General features: G+C 44.2%; 1 protein-coding gene across 4 annotated transcripts in view; it reads right to left on the reverse strand.

The window, feature by feature from the left end:
- METTL24 (methyltransferase like 24) overlaps positions 1–21,668 on the reverse strand; it is a 114,883-nt gene that overhangs the window by 6,673 nt on the left and 86,542 nt on the right. Inside the window, exon 5 of one of the 4 annotated variants that reach the window (XM_084774478.1) lies at positions 5,372–6,075. The exons of 2 other annotated variants lie outside the window; for them this stretch is intronic. In XM_084774478.1, coding sequence (XP_084630604.1) covers positions 5,746–6,075 — 330 coding nt within the window. In that variant the 3' untranslated portion in view covers positions 5,372–5,745. Of the gene's footprint in view, positions 1–5,371; positions 6,076–21,668 lie in introns of those variants that run through there. One more of the 4 variants, XM_084774480.1, reaches the window with a different exon arrangement.

The following is a 21,668-nucleotide window of genomic DNA, read 5'->3' on the forward strand; positions in this document are numbered from 1 at the left end:
TCCAGTGCTGGGATTAAAGGCGTGTGCCACCATGCCCAGCCAGAGTACTTTTCAAAATGGGTAATTTCACCACACAATAAATTATGGGATGTAGGGAAACGCTGAAAAGAACAGAGACTGGAGTACCGAGCCCTTCAGCCCTAGGAAGCTGCTGCCAGAGTCACTAAGACCTGGTTCTGCAGAAGTCAGACTGACTTTGATGGTTTATAAACACAGATGACCAACACCAATCTTGGCCACCCTTTCCTCTCAGTTTTGTCTGCTTGGTTTTCTCGGGATGGTATTGGAATCTGAGAGCCCCACGGCCTGGGAGGCATTCCTCGAGTGATTTCAGAGCTGCGTGGCGAAGAAGGTGCAGAGATATCACTTATAATTGCTTTGCCTGAAGCCCTGACACCTGCAATGCACGGCTTGGCACTCTTGCTTGGACCTTCTGCTACGGAAAACCAAGAGGCCCTAGGAACGTCAATGTCTGTAAACTGGCTGTGGGTTGGTGATTTCAAAACAAATAGAAAAGGGGGAAAACCAACATTTTTCCTCATGAAAGCGACTGAAGCAGAGATAGGTTCCATGGGAATATGAGCCAAGCTAAATTAATTCTTATGACTTGGACTCATAAGTCATAAGCATTAACTCCTTCCTCTTCACATTTCAGTTCCCTGGCAGGCCAAAAGCTTTGTTTAATCTTGGCAGTTTTAGGCAGAATCCTCCTGGATTAACGGTAATTAAGCTGTCAAAAGAAATATTTAATCAAAATTTCACAAAATGTCCTAATTGGTTCAGAGTACATCCAAAATTCGCAAAGCAGCATGTGTCGCATTGAGTCACATAGCCAAGAATTTCTTAGGTTCCTTACAGACTCATTTTCACCATGGTTTTTCTTCTGTGAGTTGGAATGTGATGAATAACATAAATAAATTAAAATGTGAAAAGGACAGGGTAGGATTGGGATGTAGCACAAGAGCAGATTGCTTAGCAAAGACTAAGGAAGGAAAAAGAAAAAAACCCAAAATCAAAATCAACAAGGAAGTCAAGATGGGTGAGTGGGGAGGCAGGCTAAAGTTCATTAACATAATATTGACCTAAAAACTCTACTGGTAAAGATCCAAAGGAATATATCATATATTGCTCAGATACGTTTAGAGTTGTATTTATGTGTGTACGGGTGTTTGGCTGCGTGTATACGTGTGCACCATATGCATGCTTGGTGCCCACAGAGGTCAGAAGAGGCCATTTGAACGGCTGGAACTGGAGTTACAGATGGCTGTGAACTGCTATACGGACGCTGGACACCAACCCTGGGTCCTCTGCAGGAGCAGCGGGTACTCTTAACTGCTGAGCCATCTCTCCGTGCCCCCTGATATATTGTAAATAAATTATCAATCAGAAGCTATAAGCAACCAGAAGAGAACCAAATAAAGCTAAATTATAGCAAATGCATGCTTGCTTTAGAGATGCAGATCTTATTCACTTGATGTCAATCTCCTCTAAAGGACAAGCAGTGCGCCATTATGACAACACCCCCACCTTTGACCCCCAAATGCTGAGAGTCTCCACTCTGATGAGAACCATACAGGCTGGTGGTCTTTGTCACTCAGCCTTCAGGTCCTGTGGCATGGAGCTGCCCCCAAACTCTTTCCTGCCTCTGGACCTGAGAGCACACACAACCAAAACGCAGTAAACAAAACAAATTTTTCTCTCTCCGGTTGTGCATTTTCTTTGTCTTGCATTTCAGAATGTCCCATTAGCATGAACTATTTTGCAAATGTAATTTCCATTATTACTGCATAATGCAGACAATATTATTGTTATTATAAAGTACTAAAGATTTCTGGGTAAGATATGCGACTTTTAAGATTCTAATACCAGCTTGCAACAATTATGGCACCCCAAATCATGCAAATGATTATATTGGGATTAACAAGTGCCAAGCCTAATATAGTTGGGCTAAAGCATGCTTTTTTGAGAAAACAAGTAAGTTAAGTAATAATGTCAAATAAACTCTAGAATAGTGAAGGCATGATTTTGGTAGGAGGGTCTCAAAGGTGGTAGAAGAGACAATCTGGTATAATTTCACAGGTATCTTTTCCTTAAGCTACCAATATCCAAGAAGCTGCCTCTCACACAACTTTCTGAAGCAGTGAGCATTTTAATTTTAACTGGATTAGGATGTGATACCTTCCGGCAGCATCCCCATCCAGAGTACCAGTCCACCCAGATCTGCAGGAGGGCGGAAAGGAGAGGGGAGGGGGCTGTGCCAGTGAGGGAGCTTTCCAGGCTGCTGTAGCAAAGAGCATCAGACCAAGTGCCTTAAAGCCCGAAGGTCCTCATCTCCTGCATTACAGCATCTGAAAGGACAGGTTTCTCCCTAAAGGAGAAACTGTTCCTTCCTCTCTGGGCTTGACAATTGTGTCCCATCTTAGCTTCCGCGTATTGCCTGGTCTCTGCTTTCACCTCCTCATGGTATTCTCTGTGTGCCTCTGGGTCTGTTGTCCAAATTTTCCCCTTTCACAGAGGCCTTGGCCCACTTGGGATTAGAGCCAAGTGTACTACTCTCTTATGACTCCATTTTAGGCCACTTTCTGAGGGGCCAGAGAATCAGGGCTTGGCACATGACATTGCTCAAGGCAGCCATTGCAATGGGGCCTTTGCAAGACAGCATGCACTGAGGAGCCACTCTTTAGACAGCCGGTCCTGTGAAAGAGAGCCAAAGGTAGCAGCTCTCCAAGGCGATGATGACCATCATTCTGCCAGTCACTACATCCGCCAACACTGGCAGCTGCAACTGTGCTAAGTACCCAAGCCAGGCAAGTTAAAAAAAAAAAAAAAACCAAAAAACCAAAAACAAACAAACAAAAAACCAAAAACCCCAAAAGCCAATCAAAATCACCATGGAAACACACCCGCATCTCATGCCTTGGTTCTTTCTACCATGCAAGGAAGTACAACCCGTTTGGGGGCACTTTCCCACTCCCCCACATAGCTCCCTGCCTGTCCTTCTATCACAGCATCCTTTCATCTAGAGGCCTCCATCTAAGACCCTTCTTTAACAGGCCTGCAAGGAGGATGGGCGATTTTGTTCCTGCCGGCTGGCTTTGAAGAGGGCACTAATGGGAGCTACGCCTTTCAAGTAAAAACCTAGTCTGGATGTCAAATTTTCACTGCATTCAATCGGTCAAAATAAATCACACAGCCAGCTCAGGTGGTAGAAAAGGCAGTAGAGTCTAGCCGCTGAGGGGCGAGGGGCAAGCACAGACAGGGTAGGAAGCCTTGTTCATAGCCATCCTCGCAGATGGTTGGCCCGGTGATTAAAACCGATTGCGCTTTGTTAGACATAGAAATGAATGTTTGGTGGACATGAGCAATACTCAGAAAAAAGGAACAAGAAGGCCTTCATTCATTAGAATACCATGATGGCTGATCCTGGTGTTCAGTCTGACACACCCGGAAAGAAGGACTGTTGCATGTCTGTGGGACATTTTCTTGATTGTTACTGATGTGAGCTACCTAGTCCACTGTGGGCAAGACCATCCCCTACACAGCACAGAAATGTAGCCTAGATGCGCCTGGGAGCAAGCCAGTGAGCAGTGTGCCTCCATGGCCTCTACTTCCGTTCTTGGCCTCCTTTCATGATGGCCCAGAACCTGTAACCCAAATGATCCCTCTCCTCCCCTAAACGTCTCTTGGACAGTATTTTATCACAGCCACAGACAAGCAAACAAGAACAATTATTATTATTAAGGAAGGACTATTAATTATATATGGCATTTTCTTATAAAGATATAAGATGACACCTTCTGGCAGCATCCCCATCCAGAGAACACAGAGAACACAGAGTAGCCTATGGATTAGGATAACTAATTTTTTTTAAATACTGAGGATAAACATAATGACACATGGCTATCTTCCCCCCCCCCCCCCCCCCGCACCTCCTCTCTTCCCAGCACTCCAGAGGCTCAGGCTTTAAGAGAGAAAGTTTGAGGCCAGGCTAGAATAAATAGCCTATATAACATTAGCAAGACCCTATTTCAATGTAAAAGAAAGAAAACTAAGAAGGGCAACTAAAGCATGTTTTCCTTTGTTAACTTGTTAATTTCTGTTTTGTATTTCACAAGTAAAATGTTGAAAGGGCTATTTGACAAGCTGCAGCATTAACTGCCAATGCTATAGATGTCTTCAACAAGAAAAAATAAAGTAAAAGCATCCACTGGTGGTGGTCCTTTTAATGTGGGCCGAGTGTCAGTATTGTGTAACAAACGGTCACTGATTTGAGGGCAACATACTCGAAGGAATAACATGTTGTCTTTAAACTACCATTTGCTTGATAAACACCACCACACAAGCATATTTTAACGGCTGCTGCAACCATGAGTGATTTGTAGAATAGAGCAGATCTGCCTCCTGGAAAATGAAAGCCAGTGAGACAATGTGCCAATTGGTGGCCTCTCTGGGGCTTCTTTAGCATCTTCACAAGGTGCGGTAGAGAGTGGGGGGGGGGGAAGGAACACTAGGCATTGTAGCCGTGTGCACTGAGTTAGAATCACAGGGTGCGGTAGAGATTGGGGGGGGGGAACACTAAGAATTGAGAGTGGGGGGGGAGGAACACTAGGGATTGAGAGTGGGGGGGGAGGAACACTAGGGATTGAGAGTGGGGGGAGGAACACTAGGGATTGAGAGTGGGGGGGGAGGAACACTAGGGATTGAGAGGGGGGGAGGAACACTAGGGATTGAGAGGGGGGGAGGAACACTAGGGATTGAGAGGGGGGGAGGAACACTAGGGATTGAGAGTGGGGGGGGGAGGAACACTAGGGATTGAGAGTGGGGGGGGAGGAACACTAGGGATTGAGAGTGGGGGGGGAGGAACACTAGGGATTGAGAGTGGGGGGGGAAGGAACACTAGGGATTGAGAGGGGGGGAGGAACACTAGGGATTGAGAGTGGGGGGGGAGGAACACTAGGGATTGAGAGTGGGGGGGGGGAAGGAACACTAGGGATTGAGAGGGGGGGAGGAACACTAGGGATTGAGAGTGGGGGGGGAGGAACACTAGGGATTGAGAGTGGGGGGGGAAGGAACACTAGGGATTGAGAGGGGGGGAGGAACACTAGGGATTGAGAGTGGGGGGGGAGGAACACTAGGGATTGAGAGTTGGGGGGGAGGAACACTAGGGATTGAGAGTGGGGGGAAGGAACACTAGGGATTGAGAGTTGGGGGGAGGAACACTAGGGATTGAGAGTGGGGGGGAGGAACACTAGGGATTGAGAGTGGGGGGGGAGGAACACTAGGGATTGAGGGGGGGGGGAGGAACACTAGGGATTGTAGCCGTGTGCGCTGAGTTAGAATTGGGACAGTGGTGCCCATTATCCCAATCAAGATTAACTTTTAGAAAAATTAAATTGTCCTAAGATTGTGACACACAGGAAATAATACTAAACACAAATAATCCATGAGTCCAAACACCAGTTAGTAAGTGCCAGCAGTGGGCTTTGGGCACACACAGTGATGAAGCTGGTGAGGGAAAATCAGATAAAATAAGCAACAACGATCGCATCCAAGTGTATTGATACACCTAAATGTTGGAGAATGTGCTGATGCCATCAGACGCTTTCATGACCACTCAGAGATGTTCTACCACGAGCTGCCATCTTCTGGCCACTAGGCACCAAGTCGTGAGCACTACTTGAGTAGATATGACATTTCTGCTTTGATAAGGCTTCATTATATTTCTAGGAAGGACACAAGTCTGATTTAGTAAAATTTCAATAAATATTCAGAGGCACCCTTCCGTTGCGAGAAGTTAGAAATGACACTAACTCTATGTGTTGGGACAAGTAGAAGCCAACACTGGCTTGACTTGAATACTTTAGGCGTAATTTTAGCCAGCAGCACAGGATTCTCTGCAGTTTGGAGGCTACAAATGTGCTCATTCCAATTCATCAAAACAATCCTTTCCCAGCTTGTCAAGAGCTCCAGTAGTTGGAGGTGACCTTCAGGAGTGTTTCTCCCGACTGCACTACCAGGAGTAGGAACCACGGAGCACACAACCAATAACTGTAGACTTGGGCCGGTTTTCAGGTCCTAAATTGTGACATAGGAGAAAGGTCATTAAACATGAAGAGTTCATCAGCACAAAAACATTTAGTAGTTCTTAAGAAGGTTAAATATTAGCATTTTAAGAAAAATTTTATTTATTTACTTTTATAAATTAAAACCCAAGTAAGTTGTTGAATTGTTCGTCATAGCCAACAGGAGTCCTGTCATGGTCAGGAATATTCTGGTCTCTGATCTTACAGATTAATTGTGTCCGATACATAAATTATGTGATAGTTCATAAATACCCATTGAAAGCAAATGACTCATTAGTGCTGAATAGTTTTATGTCATCTGAGAAGAGGGGACCTTGAGAAACTGCCTCCATAATATCTGGCCAGAAGCAAGACTCTAGGGCATTTTATTAATTAATGCTTGATGGGGGAGGGCTCAGCCTATTGTGGGTGGTGTCGTCCCTGGGCTGATGGTCCTGGGTTCTATAAGAAAGCAGTCTGAGCAAGCCGTGGAGAGCCAGCCAGAAAGCAGCACCCCTCCATGGCCTCTGCATCGGCTCCTGCCTTGTGGTCCCTGCCCCGTTTGACTTCCTGTCCCAACTTCCTTCAGCGATGAACAATGATACGGAAGCGTAAGCTGAACAGACTCTTCACTCCATCCATAGGTTGTTTCATCTCAGCAGTGATAACCCTAAGGCATGCACCTTGCATGTCACAGAAGTGTGCCAGGGCTTCTGCGAAAACCCCACTGGCTAGGTGGCTTTAACAGCAGAAACTTGCCCCCCAAAGGCCTGGGATAAAGGTGTGAGCAGGGCCAGTTTCTCCTGTAGTTGGCTTTCAGGGAGCTTTCCTACAACCCTGCTTTTCAAACTCTGAGTGGACTCTAGCAGCTCTTGCTCTTTTTATAATGAACTCACTCATACAAGATTAACCCCTTGCCTCCTTAAGGCCTCATCTAGGTCTTACCTCCTTAAAGCTTTGTATTCAAATACACTGGGGATTTAGGGCTTCAATCTATAAAATTAGGGAAAGACACAATTTTAGCCCTAATATATAAAATAATTTGTTTTTTGCAATGCTTTATCTAGAAGTAACCATCCTTCACCGATATGTAAAATATACCCCGTTTCTGTTTCAGTAACTGCTTCTCCTCCGTTGTTAGTGGCTCTCTCTGACTCTAACCAGTACATAGCTGAGCCATTAAATCAATTGAAGGTAAAGGCTGTGGGAGATATTAGTTTCAACCTCATGCACTTCCCCAGAACGTGGTCTTGACATCCCCTTCATCAAGAGATACCGTCAAGTTGCTCTCTATGGTGAGCAGCCTGTGGCATCACACGAGCCACACACAGAGACGGGTCCTAAGCTTGCTTTGTGTTCTGCCATTATTTTCTTGAAAGCCTTAATTCGTTTTGAGTAAGAGACTCCCGTCTCATTTCTACTGAGCTGCACGTCAGGTAGCCACAGGCAGCCTTGAATCCTGCTGAGCTTAGGACTGACTGGATGGGCTCATCTGTCTTGCTGTAGCCCCCGCCAGGGCCACAGAAGGTAATGAATGCGTTCCCACTTTCAGTTCTACCTCTATTCTTAGAAGCTGGCCCCGTGCAAGGTGTTGACTGCCCTTGAGGTTGCCATGTTCTGAGAAAGTTTAAGCTGGCCCTACCAGAGAGACCCGCCTCAAATAAAGAGAGTCAGACGTCCGCCTGCCTTCTGCCACATGAGACCCCGAGCCAGGACTATCAAGCAGAGCCATTCCCAAACATGACACACATGAATGATGAACAACGGCTAAATTCTTCAGGCTGTTTCATTTATGCAGCCATCAATAACTAGAACAGAACCCAAACGCTACTTAATGAACATCTTGTTGACACTTGGTGGCTGTTAGCAACCTCGAGTTCTATAGATTTCAAATTAACTTATAGAAATTAATATGCATTTCACAAGATTATTAAATAATAAGGTATAATCATTTTTTAAAAAAACTTTTAAACTCAAATAAGCAAAAGAAAATGATTTCTAAAAAAAAAAAAGGATTTCTAAAACTTATAGTCAACAGCTTAAATTTTTCTCCTGAATGTCTATCAACACACATGCACTAAAGAGTACATGTGTGAGCATGACTAAGACTCTGTGTGTGTGTCTGTGCGTGTGTACATGCATGTGCGTGAGTGTGTGCGTGCGTGTGTGTGCGTGAGTGTGTGTGTGTGTGTGTGTGTGTGTGTGTGTGTGTGTGTGTGTTTGAGACAAGGCTTCTCTGTGTAGCCCTGGCTGTCCTGGACTTGTTTTGTAGACCAGGCTGACCTTGAACTCAGAGAGATCCACCTGCCTCTGACTCCTGAGGGCTGGGATATTTAAAAAAAATAACACTAGAGTTACTAGTCTCCTTGTCTTCTGCTGCGTGGGGACTGAGCCCAGCGCTCGCGCGTTAGGGGAGTACTGTATACTGAGATTCCCCCTCCAGCTTCAAATGTGTATCGTAATGTGACAGATCATGAGTGGATTTCCGCACAAGCGAATTTTTACCTAAATTGTGTTCTCCAGCTAAGTGTCTGAGACTCTAAGGTTCTGACAGCAGTGACAGAGGTTATGATAGAAAGCAATAGGTGGACCTTCAGGTCCCCTCACTGTGAGCCACTTCCTGTTTCTTATCTAACATTTTGAATCTATAGGGGAGAAGAAAACCATTTGAAAAAGAACATTCCTGTTCATTTTTAAGTTTAAAAGGCCCCACTCACACCTCTTTTAGGTTTTAGCTCCACACAATGGTTTCACGTATTTAACCAGGTGCCCTTCAGACAGATATCTAAGTTTCTTCCAAATCTGTTAATATTACAAAAGAACGCAATCAATAAACTTGCACTAAGACTTTGAACATGTTCTATGACTCTCTTGTCATGGATTTCCAGAAGCAGAGGATTATTCTGTCACCCCTGCTGGTTCTGCACGTGTGACACTGGAGGCCAGCCAGATTGTGCTAAGACTCAAAGCAAACAGGCTGGACCGTACAGGCCTGTCACTGTCACCAGTCAACGCGTGCCTCGTTTTCTTATCTTGAAGCCATATGACACTGGTTTTCCTCAAATGTAGTACCAAAGATCTCAAGCGCTCTGCGCATGCTCAAGCGCTCTGCGCATGCTCAAGCGCTCTGCGCATGCTCAAGCGCTCTGCGCATGCTCAAGCGCTCTGCGCATGCTCAAGCGCTCTGCGCATGCTCAAGCGCTCTGCGCATGCTGTATCATTGGCTTATGCCTTCAACTCTGCCCAGCGGTGTTCTAACTTATGTCACTGGGTGACTCAGAAATTTGAATGTCTTTTGAAGAAAGAACAAAGTAGGTCAATTGTAAATATTTGATGAGTCATCTATTTACAACTTACGATTTGAACCATTTGAACAAAGATGCTTCTGATATACATTGCTCTATAATAAAGTTTAAGGGATTACTAATTTTAACTTATGTTTTCCACGTGGAAAATGGAAAAATAAGCAATTTAAAGTTGACTACTTCCATCAATAATAAAGATTACTCATTGATCAAAACTGAGGTTCAGAATTGAAGCTGCCTAAGTCATATCAACAAACTGTCAATATTAACCACCAGCCGAGACAAGGGCCATCCCACTCAGGCAGCGTTTTACCAGCAAACACAGTTCTTTCCTCATTAGCAGCTGTCTGGACTTGAGGCTTAGATCATACATGGTGAGATATTTACTGACACTCTTCATCTTGAAAACTCTTAAGGAAAGGAGTATGTAAGCCAAGTTTTGTAATTGGTCTCACATTTTAACTGTCATCTGAGTCATCAGCCTGGTTATGGATATTTTTAAAAATTGAATTATCATCAATCATTTACCATCCCAAGAAAGCAAGGTGTATGAATTCTCTGCTATTACAACAGCTAGGACGATCAATATTCAATTAGAATTTACAAGTGTCAGTTCTTCCTTCTTTTTAATCGAATTAAGGAAAGTTGCTATTTAATGATAAAGTAAACAGGAAGACAGATATACACCTAGAAAGCGGATGCTAAACACAGTAGAAAGGGATCTTACTGTTGAAGAAGAAAAATAAAAAAGAAAGAAAGAAAGGACAAACTATTCTTTTTCACATGAGCAAGAGAAGTAAAAGCTACTTCCAGAGCATTAAACACCCTAAATCAAATTCAATTAACACTGTCAGCTGGCAGAAATGTAACTTTGCAAAATTCCTGGTACCACTAGGGAAAGAGAGACAAGATTTGCCCTGCACATAATGAGAAGCAGGAAGGGTCTCGCTAAGCTAATCGCAGACCAATTCTGAACTAATAACAATAAAGGAGAATGTTTTAATGTGGTAGTCAGCTCTCAGGGAATGACCTCTGCAGGGAGCAGCACTCAGTGAGTTTAGAAGGAAGCGAGGACAACATTTACAAAGGATGTTTTCCCAGCTAATCCAGCTTGACTGAAGAATCCAACCTGAGGCTCCTGGCCAAGAACCTGCTGCCTTAGTGAGGGGATGCAAAGAGTGGCCCCAGCTGCCCAGGTTAGGGGCAAGTGACAAGTGATGGCTGAGAAGTAGAGAAGCACACTGGTGACCTACAACAGTAAGGGACGAAGCAGCACAATTGATTGTGGTTGCATCCAGGGATGTGGCGAAAAACAAAGTCTTGGGAGATGGCCAGAGGCTGAAACCACTTGTTTCACATGGAGGCCTGAGTCAGATGCCAGAACACACACACACACACACACACACACACACACACACACACACACACAAACACACACACAAACACACACACACACACACACACACGCACACAAGCCACATGTGGCCACGTTCACCTGAAAGCACTGAGGGATAGAGGCAGGATCCTGGGGCCTCGCCCGTCAGCCAACCAAGCCAACACAGCCAACAGCAGGTTCAGTGAGAGTGTTTCTGAAATGAGGAGAAACTTAAAACACTCATCTATAGAGCGACGTCCCTAGAACTCAGATGGAAACAAGGTTAAATGTTTACAAGCACGCATTCCTAGCCATGCTTTACCAAGGAATGCAAGATGAGCTTAAATGAGTAGATGTAAACAAACAAATTATCAAGTGGGCACCCATTTAAAAGACTCTCGGAGAAGATATTCTTCGGGTGGCGGAGCTGCACGGAGCCCGTGGACACCAAACATGGCCCAAGTGCAAGAGTGCAAGAACACCTAGCACTAACAGCGAGGGAGACAAAATAAACACACTGAGTTACTAAGATCATTTTTTTTAAAAAGGCCATTTTGAAGCCTGAGAAATGTTGTTCTTTGAATGAAAATAAGAACAGCATTAGCTGTGGGTGAGTTAGATGCAGAACAGAAGTGGGTGTGTACACACGCCTGCACACAGCCATGTATATGAAACACATAACTGAAAAGCACTGCTTGGGCTCAGTAGAAGGGAAAAAGGATTTGAGGATGTTGCTCATCTGTGCCGCTCTGTAAAGTAGCCAACCACACAACAGTTTCTCCTCCTCCGTACCTCAGGTGCTCTGTAACCACACTTGGCAAGTGGCTACCATGTTAGACACGCTCCGTTTCCACACAGAGGTTCCCTGGCGATGCTTCACGGAGCACTGTGTGCATCCCGATCATCTGCGGGCCTTCAGAGAAGTTTCTGGTGTGGTAGATGTGGTGTGAGCTGGGTGTTTGCATTTCTAACCGGAGCCCAGCTGATGGCGATGCTGCAGGTCCAAGGAGAGAGTCTTTGGTGATAACGCCAGCTGAGCTAGCCGTGGTATGTATGTCTAAGACTCTTACCTTCAGCTTGAGCTAATGTCCCCCCTTCTGCCCACCAGGAGCACATAAGTGATACGTGGCCTTGGAAGATTTGTGGTGGTTTTTTTTGTTGTTTTTTTGTTTTTTGTTTTTTTTTTTTTTTACAAACAACTACTTTTTAAGTTATGATGTCACCAGGTCAAAGTCTCCTAAACTCAGCCTTCCAGCGAGAGCTGTATTTGATGAAAGTGTGTACAAAAGCACATTGGTGCACACAAACCTCTTTTTAGGAACAGTGGGGACCTTGGATCTGGGGCTGACTGTCGAATCAAAGGTCTGGTACAAGTTAGCTTCTTGGTGACTCAGAGAAAAACAGCAGAGTCCATACCATAGGGCCATTTTGAGGCTAAACCAAAAATGCACAGGAAACCCCACAGAGTGTGTCTGTGAGCACCTGGAGCTTCACCAGTGACAGCACCTGCTATTTTTACTAGCTCTTCCTAAAATCTACAGTCCAAAAATCATTAGGAGTGTCTGAGTTTTCAGAGGATGGGCAGTTTCCTCGGTGGATGGGGACACACACTGCTCCTTACATAGGACCTGAGTCTGGTTCCCAGCACCCACACTGAGCAGCTCACAACCACATGTAACTCCAGGTGAGCATCTGCGCTCATACATTCACAGACCCAGAGTCACACCCATACGCACACAGTTATAAATTAAAAATTACTTTTTAAATGAGTGTCTGACTTAAAGCATCATCAAAATGTGCTCTCTGTGGTGAAGAACACCCACGTTTATAGGGTGATGGCTCAGAAGCAATATTTGCTCTGGGAATTATGCAGAGGCATTTTAAGCACAACAGCCAAGAGACATCTACAGGCGACACACTGGCAGGTACCACTGGAGACAGCTACATTGTTTTCATCTGACAAGAGAGAAAAGTCCTGAACTGGACTGTAAGCTTCAAAGGAGCCGATGACTTGGGTTTGAGTCCCCAGCCTGCAGCATATTCCCAGGGATCTGGAAGGTGTTCTGCAGTGTCTGAGAAATGTCTGAATTGGCTCGATGAATGAGTGGCTGCATAGACGGGGCTCTTATGGATAGGTGGATGATGGACGGGCAACCAAATGGCTGATGCTCCCTCTGTAGTGTTACAGATTAGAGCCTGCTAGTCCAGGCTTTGAGAACACCTGGCCCAACTTCTCATTTAAAAGATAAGGCGCAAATGATACGTTTTACATCACATAGTACTTATTCAGTGATAAAGAAAGCCTACATCTCAAACATGGCTCTGAGAGGAGAGACAGAGAGAGAAGGGGGGAGGGAGGGAGGGAGGGAGAGAGGGCAAGAGGCATGAAGAGCAGGTCTAGACAGGTGGTCACCTTGAAGACAGTCGTATTTTAGTGGGATGCATATTTTCTTTCTCCTCCCAGAATCCCCCCTCTGCCAAGAATTTCTTTGTACCAAAAGCACAATCTGGTGTTTTCTAAATCTATTTCTGATCAATACAGGTTCTTATATTAATAAGATGCAAATCTCATAAAATTCTCTGAGAAACACATTTACAAAATGGGATATATATATATATATATATATATATATATATGTATATGTATATGTATATGTATATGTATATGTATATGTATATGTATATGTATATGTATGCTATTTCAAAGGTAGCTATCCCTTGCTTGCCCACACATCCATATTTGTCTTTCTTTCTCAGTAACAAACCCCCGATTTACAGATGACTCTAACTTAGATCTTCTGCAGGAGCATCTTGTTCTGTTCACTGCTGAGCAGTCTCTCAGCACATCTAAAAATGTTAACATTTATTTCTACTTTGTATTTATGTGAGTGTCTACGCCCTGGGAAAGGCTCTCTTTTCTCATTTCTCCATAGTTGTGCAATAAGGTAACAAAAATCTACCCAACAATATAAACCTGCCCCATGAGATTTCCAGTGAGTTTCCTTACGTACTCTGTCTTCCCTGCCTTTGCTTGGTGTGAGGTTGTCATGGCTGGACCTTCAACATTTCTGGACCAAGAGAAGCAGGGCTATATTTTAGGGATGAAAGAGGGGAAAGCTAGATACAATGTATCTCCATATGAAACTTGAACCACCCAGGACAGACTCCTTTCATGTAAGAGGAAGAACTTTTTCTGTCACTTAAGCCACTGGAGTTGTTGTTGTTATTGTGGTTGTTTGGTTTGGTTTGGTTTCCAAATACAACTCAACCTAATCTTACATATATGAATAATATATTACTATTCTTGACTACTTACTCAAAGTGGGGTTCATATTTTAAGTTTTTCACAGCTGAAAACATCATGGGGAAGTGGTGGGTGGCTGTGCAACAGGCTAATAACGTACACCTATTAAAAGTTATAAGTTCTATTCCAGTTTGGATAGAAATTGTTCTCCCAAAGGGCATCATTGTTGGAAGCCTTGGAAGCTCATTATTGGTCTCCAACTAATGGGAGTGCTAAGATACAATGAATTATGAAGGTATTGACTTCGTCAATAGATTACAATCCAATGGTGAGTCCACACTGCATGGGCTATCAGGAGCTGGGGCCTAGTGGACAGAAGCAGATTATTGGTAGAAGGCCACTAAAGGACATATGGAGCCTTGGTCCATTTCCATCTTAATGAATAACTTTCTAATTCTGGAATCTCCATTTTTCTTCCAGGTTTCCCAGACATTTCCTTCTCTCCTCCCTTCCTTTTGTTCCAGAACCAAATCCCCTGCCATAGTTCCTTTGGCCACCACACCGTGCACCCTCCTCCCTTTGTCTAGAATTTACACTGCATAGGTATTGGAGATGGACTGATGTATTTTGATGCTAATTACTGCTTGCTGTCTCTGTGAGCCACCTTTTGACCAATAAAAGGCCATTCACCTGGGCAGGGCAACTAAGATAGGTGTGGCTAAGGTTCCTGGGCTCGGAGACAGGGGGAATCTTGGGAAGAAGAAACACCCCAGAAGAAGAGAGAAGAAGATGGCCACCATGGGTTAGATGGAGGAAAAGCACATGGCAGGTGTGGATGGAGATTTGTCCCTGATGAAGAACATTAGCAAATGTTTGGGATTATGGATGGGAGGCAGCTTGATAGAAATTATTAGAAGTTGATGGTATGGGATTGGGGCAGGTATGGGATACCTGCCCCACTATGGGAAGTAGTGTAGAAGATTAATGTCTGCCCTGCCCCAGGTTAACTTAGGCTATTTTAAAATATAACAGGTGTCTGTGTCTTGATTGATTGCTAGCGGGTTAGAAAATACTGCCGTAATAATAATAATTATAGGCCTAATGATAGCCTTATAGATAATTAAAAACAACACATAGCAAAACTCAGTATCAAAACCACACTCAGCCAGTTCTTTTAGTATGAAAATACTAAATTTGAGGCATTATGTTTAACTTACCCCCTCTCTCATTGAATACATTGTAATTTTATGCCATCTTTAAGAAACCAAGTACCGATTAATCATACATCACCAGTGGATTCTACATGTCTGTATATGTTTAATTAATTTTTATTTATTTTATTTTGTCAGGATGACTGGTGGGAGTAGATTCTTTTCTTCCACCATATTGGCCCCGGGGACTGAACCCAGGTTGTCAGGGTTGGTGGCAACCACCTTTCCTCTGTTAAGCCATCTTGCCAACCCTGTGCCTATGTCTTTAATGAAAGCACAGATTCTGCTTGTTTGTTTGTTTGTTTGTTTGTTTGTTTGTTTTAAAAACAAATCTTTTTTTTTTTCAGGCCCTCAAGTGAAACAGGAAAATAATACCTTGAGTCTCATAATGCTCCCATAGTATCATTCACTCTAAGGCCTGGGGAGATAGCTGCGCTGGGAAAGTGCTTGCCATGCAAGCACACAGACCTGAGTTTGATTCCCAGAAGCCATGTGAAACTAACAGACAAACAAAAGCTAGGCATGGTGCTGTGTGCTTGTAATCCCAGTGCTGGGGAGGCAGAGACAGGGGATCCCTGGGACTTGTTGGCCAGCCTGACTGCCTTACTTCATGAGTCCCAAGCCAGGAAGAGACCCTGTCTCGAAAAAGAGGATGAACGGCACCTGAAGTTGTATTCTGGCTCTCACACACATGCACCTCTCCAGACCAACACACATACAAACACAAATAAATAATTGCGAATTAGAAATGTCAAGACTTTCCAATCCAAAAAAATTTTTTTTGCTTATAAGTTGAACACTTATTATAACAGAACTTGATATTCTGAGGAGTTTGAAGCTTACTTAATTTTAGGCACCCTAACAAAAAACATCAAAGTGAGGCTGGCACATTGACACATGCTTTCAATTCCAGCTATTTGAAAGGCAGAGGGACCTGGATATCCTCGGGTTCAAGGACAGCCAAGGTTACAAAGTGAGAGCCTGTCTCAAAAACAAACGAGCAAAATAAGAAGGATGTACTGAAAAAAAAAAAGGATACACTCACCACTCACCCTCTCACAGTGGCTCATATCTAGTAAACCCAGTACCAGGGAGGGTGGACCAGAAGCAGCAGGAAGTCACGGCCAGCCTCAGCTCCATAGCAGGTTTGAGGTTGGTCTGGGCTATGTAAAGTCCTACCTTCCCACCCCCCAACCAACCAACCCATATAACCAAAACTCCCCAAATATAAAACAAACAGGCAAAATAAAATGGCAAAATTATAACTGTACCTAGTGTAGAATTAGGTATGAGTCCTTTCAAAGAGCCCGGGACCCCAGCAAATGGGAGGCTCTGATACTCAGATTTCATCAGTTTTGTGGTAAGACCACCCTGCTCATCATCAAGACATATACACCAAATTCAGCCCAAGAGAAGAGAAGTGACTAGATGCATGGCTGAAGGCCAACCCAGTCTCCCACCACCACCAAAATAGGTAAGAGAAAGGCAGTACCAGATTTGGATTTTCTGTTACAGTTGCATAGCAGCTTTAATAGGGATATATATATAATAATTTTTTTCATTCACCTGGTTATCACAAGCCCATCTTTATATACAGACAATGTTAGCTTCTCAGATATGGACCTGATTGAAAATTTTCACCTCAGTAAAAGTGTTTAGAGGAGGATTTGCAGAAACTCCCATTCACCGCCTCTCACTGGCTAGTGTTTACACACTTTTCTATCCCCAGGGTGCATGTGTGTCTTTTTATGTTGGCAATTATGGAATTAATAGCAATTAAGCTCAAGCCATTTGCCATACAGCTGAGCACCTCATATGGGGTGACTCATTCCTCAAACAAGCGTTGGTTATTTCTATGCCCCCATGAGGAAACTGAGGCCTAGGAAGGTCCAAGATTGTGAGATGGGAAATCAAGGCCAATTCCAAGCAATCTACAAAGAACCCCAGGATTCAGAGAGGCTAAACAACCAAGCAAGTACACACAAGCACTGCTTGGTAGAGTCAGGGCCACAGTGACTCTGACTCCAAAGCACTGTTATCTCATGTCCTTACAGATTTGGGACAGTAAAGGGACATGAGCACAGAGTGAGCACAGAGTGGGACATTGTTGAGGTTTTCCGACTTCCGGTTCCCTTGTGCAAACGACAGACGGGAGAGACGTAAGTGTGGTCTGTCAATTGGTAAGCCTTGATGAACTTTGCACACGCACTTGCTGCCGACTGGACGGCAGGGAGTGGTGAGCAGCGTGGAGAGGGGCAGCAATCCATCCGGGCTTTTGACAGGGCACACGCTTTAGAACATACAGTGTACTTAATTTTTTAAATAGAAACTGGTTGGTGTCCCCTGGCCTCCCTGTTCTTGTGCTTAACAAACAAACAAACAAACAAACACTGTAGTTATTCCTATAATTATAAAGGTTTCCCTATCACCAAATGGCGTAATTCGGGGATAGAGCTTTTTTTATTTTTTGCCGTTTCATGTTTTATAAAGCTCCACATAAGTGTATTTGATTATCTAATGAGAAAAAAAAGCCACCATTTTCCTCCACGGAAGCCGAGCTAGGGGTCACAGCGTCCCTTCTCCTGCCACAGGAAGTTCCCCAAGTAATTCACCTGCTTCCAGATCAGAAAAAAAAAGGGGGGGAGGTTCTACTACTGTTTTCAAGGCCTAAATTCGGGTCCGGATCTAATTTGGAAGGAGCCAAGTCTTCAGCCACCATTATTTTAGGAATTAAACTGTCAAAAAAAAAAAAAGTTACTTCAGACTGAACATAGCAAAAAGCTATGTGACACTGCAGCTCCACCCAGGCCTCTCCACACCCAGAGAGGGATAGCAATTTTGGAAGCTGTGTGTTTGTTTCTATTTTTTAAAAAACAAGACATGGTGTTTATTAACAATTAGTAGAATACTTAAGGGCAAATGGAAGAGAAGAAAAACTCATTCAGTCGCCCCGTCTCCCGACAAGCTCTTTCTCATTCCCTGCATTCTATCCCTTCTCCCTCTCCCCTCCCTCCCCTCCCTCCCCTCCCTCCCCTCCCTCCCCTCCCTCCCCTCCCTCCCTGTCCTCCACAGGACTAGTCAGGTATGTTCACATCTATTCTGGCCCCAGCTCCCCCCAAAGAAACGCCTGCTTTCCTTACAGAGCGTTGATGTATTTCTTGCAGGATTTCATCTAATCTGTAAAATAATCAACATCACTTAGTGTGAATATTTCTGAGAGCTGTTCCTTGTGGGCTTTGTGGTTGTCTTATTTTTAAAGGCCATCTGTTTAATATTCATAAACAACTCCCTTATAGCCAGGCAAAGATCATTTCAGCGTCTTAACTTGAACAGTCTGGGGGTGGGGAGGGGGGAGGTGTAGCCAGCCTGCGCTGCTCGTGAGTGGATGTGTTCTGGGATGATGATGATGGTGGTGGTGATGATGGTGATGATGATGATGATGATGGTGATGGTGATGATGATGATGATGGTGGTGGTGGTGGTGATGGTGGTGGTGGTGGTGGTGATGATGATGATTTTGATGATAATGATGATGATGATTTCGGTCCTATAGTAGTGAAGATACAGTCATGCTATATCCCCGAGGGCCCTCACAACAGCATGGTTGCAGCTGTAGTCTCACGCTAACCAGACATCTGCACCTGGTGATCTGTGAACTCAAAAGCAGGGAAGACTGCACATCCAGAAGCAGGTGAGGGAGGCCGCACACTGGAGGAGCAGAGGACTCATCGAGGCATTCACATAACGCAAACAGTCTCATCCATTTGCTATGAGGTGGCAAAGGAGGGGGATATGAAGAAGTGTGTGTGTGTGTGTGTGTGTGTGTGTGTGTGTGTGTGTGTGTTGGGGGGGGATGTTCAACAGGACTTCAGGCTGCGCTTTCTCCTCTCTGCTCTAAATCACTTCTCCTGCCCCAATTGCACAGCAAGGAAACTTGTGGGATGGCTGCCAAAGTGCAAAGATATTTTGACTATTTCGCCTGACATGGACATTTTGATAAATGGCTATCCTTTGAAAAGGATCCAAAACTACACTTTTCCAACAGAATCAAAGAGACCAATACGTATAATATTTTTTGAAGTGTGTGCGTGTGTTGGCCCAGACCAGAGCCTGGAGGTACTCAGGAACCCTGTGGGTTGTCAGCCAGGAGCAGCAGCAGCCTGTTGGATGTCAGTAGTGGTTGGTCGTTCTGCGGCTTCTGGGACGGAAGCCCTGAGGTTCTCTGCCTTCTTGCTTATCCTCTTCATTAGAAGAATTGCTGGTGCCTGGAGGTGGAAGCAGCTTCCTCAGTGCGCAGACACCACTCAGGGAGCTCCGGAAACTGTTGCTGACCTGTGCCCGGGAATGCCTACTCTAGATACGATGTGCGTTCCAGAGTGGGCATGTTTTAGGCACCAACTGTAAATCTGAATCATGTTGAATAGGATGAGACGTGTTGCCTCTCTACCTAAGTTATACATTTGATGTTCCCGGGGAGCCATGTCATTTATAAGACTTCACAGCAGTAATTTTTTTTTTTACTGAGAATTCTACTTTTATGAATTAAATGACAGTATAACAGGTTCCCTTGCTTCCAGATGCTTTTTTTTATTTTATGTTTTATTTAATTTATTCAGATCACATCTCAATTGTTATCCCATCCCTTGTATCCTCCCGTTAGTCCCTCCTTCCCTCTTTCCCTCTATTCTCCTCCCCTAGGTCTATGACCAAGGGGGACCTCCTCCCCCACTATATGGTCATAGGCTATCAAGTCTTATCTTGGTAGCCTGCTTATTCTTTCGCTGATTGCCACCAGGCCTCCCCACCACGGGGAAGTGGTCAAATATGGGGCACCAGAGTTCACGTCTGAGTCAGTCCCCGCTCTCCACTCAGCTGTGGAAAATGTCCTGTCCATTGGCTGGATCTGAATAGAGGTTCAATGTTTACTTCTTGTATTGTCCTTGGTTAGCACAGCAGTAGCTTTAAGTTCCTCTAAGCTCATGGTCTCTGCGACCCTCAGGCCAGCACTCTATGCCCTTGAGAAGATGGGTGGGTTCATTCATCATGTCAAACATGAGGAAGGGAAAACAGTGCCTTCTTCTGAAGTGGAGTTGCCAAATTTGAGGACTTAACCTCGCTCATTAGATGGAGGTCTACAGAGTTTGTGCCGAATACAACTTCTAACATCTTCAGTTAATAGCATACCCTTTCAATTTGTTGTTTCCCAAAGACTGGGTGTGATGAACTACTTGTATTAGTTTGGGGCTCTTGATTTATGTACCAGAATGTTTCACTCAGATATGCATTTGAACTAAAACAAACAAACAAACAAAAAACCAAGCAGCAACAACTCCAGTTAACAGGGAAGTGATTTCCAAACTCAAACTCAAAAGTAGGGCAAGTGCATGCACAGCTCATAGTAAATATCAAGCATTTCTTTGGGGTTACCTACAGTTTGTATTAACAGAATCGTTGGCAGAGCACGATAATTTGCTGACAGTGCAGAAATGGCCATCATTGGTTCTGGGAAATGTGACATATTTTGTTTTCTTCACAGACAAAGCAAAACAACATAACAGAGTTCAGATCTGTTCATATAAATCCCTAGAGGAACCTTTTACTGTTTTAGAAATGAATATCTCTTTTGAAAATGAATTATTGAGAGCTTTGGCTGTTCTGATGTCCCAACTTTATTGCAGTGGGATTTGCTTCTTCTCCTTCTCAAAAACAGATTTGTTACCATGAAAGTTGATTGTAAAAAAAATATAACCAAGGAAGAAACGTCATACCTGTCCACATTTTAAATTTTGCTGTCTGTTGACAGATAGGAAAACTATTGCTAAAATGTCAGCCTTGACTGATGTCACTGTGGTCACTTAACGCCGACTGTGATCAATCTTGGTAATGTTTGCTTAGAGAGCTCTGCCTGCTTCCTCAGGAGATCTGAGCCTCAGATTGTCCACCTTCCCCCAGGCACCGACATTTGAGTAATTTAAAAGCAATTATTGAAGTCTTGCTTATAGGTCTCTGCTAGTTCCCTTCAGCTACAGGGGGACTGACTCAGTCTCCAGAGCTCACATCCCGGCCTGCAGCGCAAGCCCAGCATAGGGTCAATCTGCATGAGGCAAGGAGGAAGTGGGGTTGACCGTAGCCGGTGTTGGTTCAAGCTTCTAGTCTGATACGGGCTAACATTTCTTTAGGCATATGTAAGTACAGTACCATTTGGAAAAATAAAATAAAAACATTTCCAAGTGCAACACAATCCCATGTGCACAGTAAAGCTTAAGGCATAATTACGTCGAAACTCTCTTCCAAGTACACGTCACCTCTTCCATGAATATGGGGTCTAATAGACAGACTACATGTGTCATCTTAAGGGTCCTGCAGGAGGATCCGGTGTGGTTTCAGGCATACAGATAAGGCAAAGGTTCCCAGGCTACTGACTAACTCCAGTCCTGTTTTGTAAGGGCCTGGGAGGAGGGGGCAGGTGTG

Source organism: Acomys minous, assembly GCF_964271855.1.
Source record: "Acomys minous genome assembly, chromosome: 3".
In the NCBI taxonomy this organism is placed as follows: domain Eukaryota; kingdom Metazoa; phylum Chordata; class Mammalia; order Rodentia; family Muridae; genus Acomys; species Acomys minous.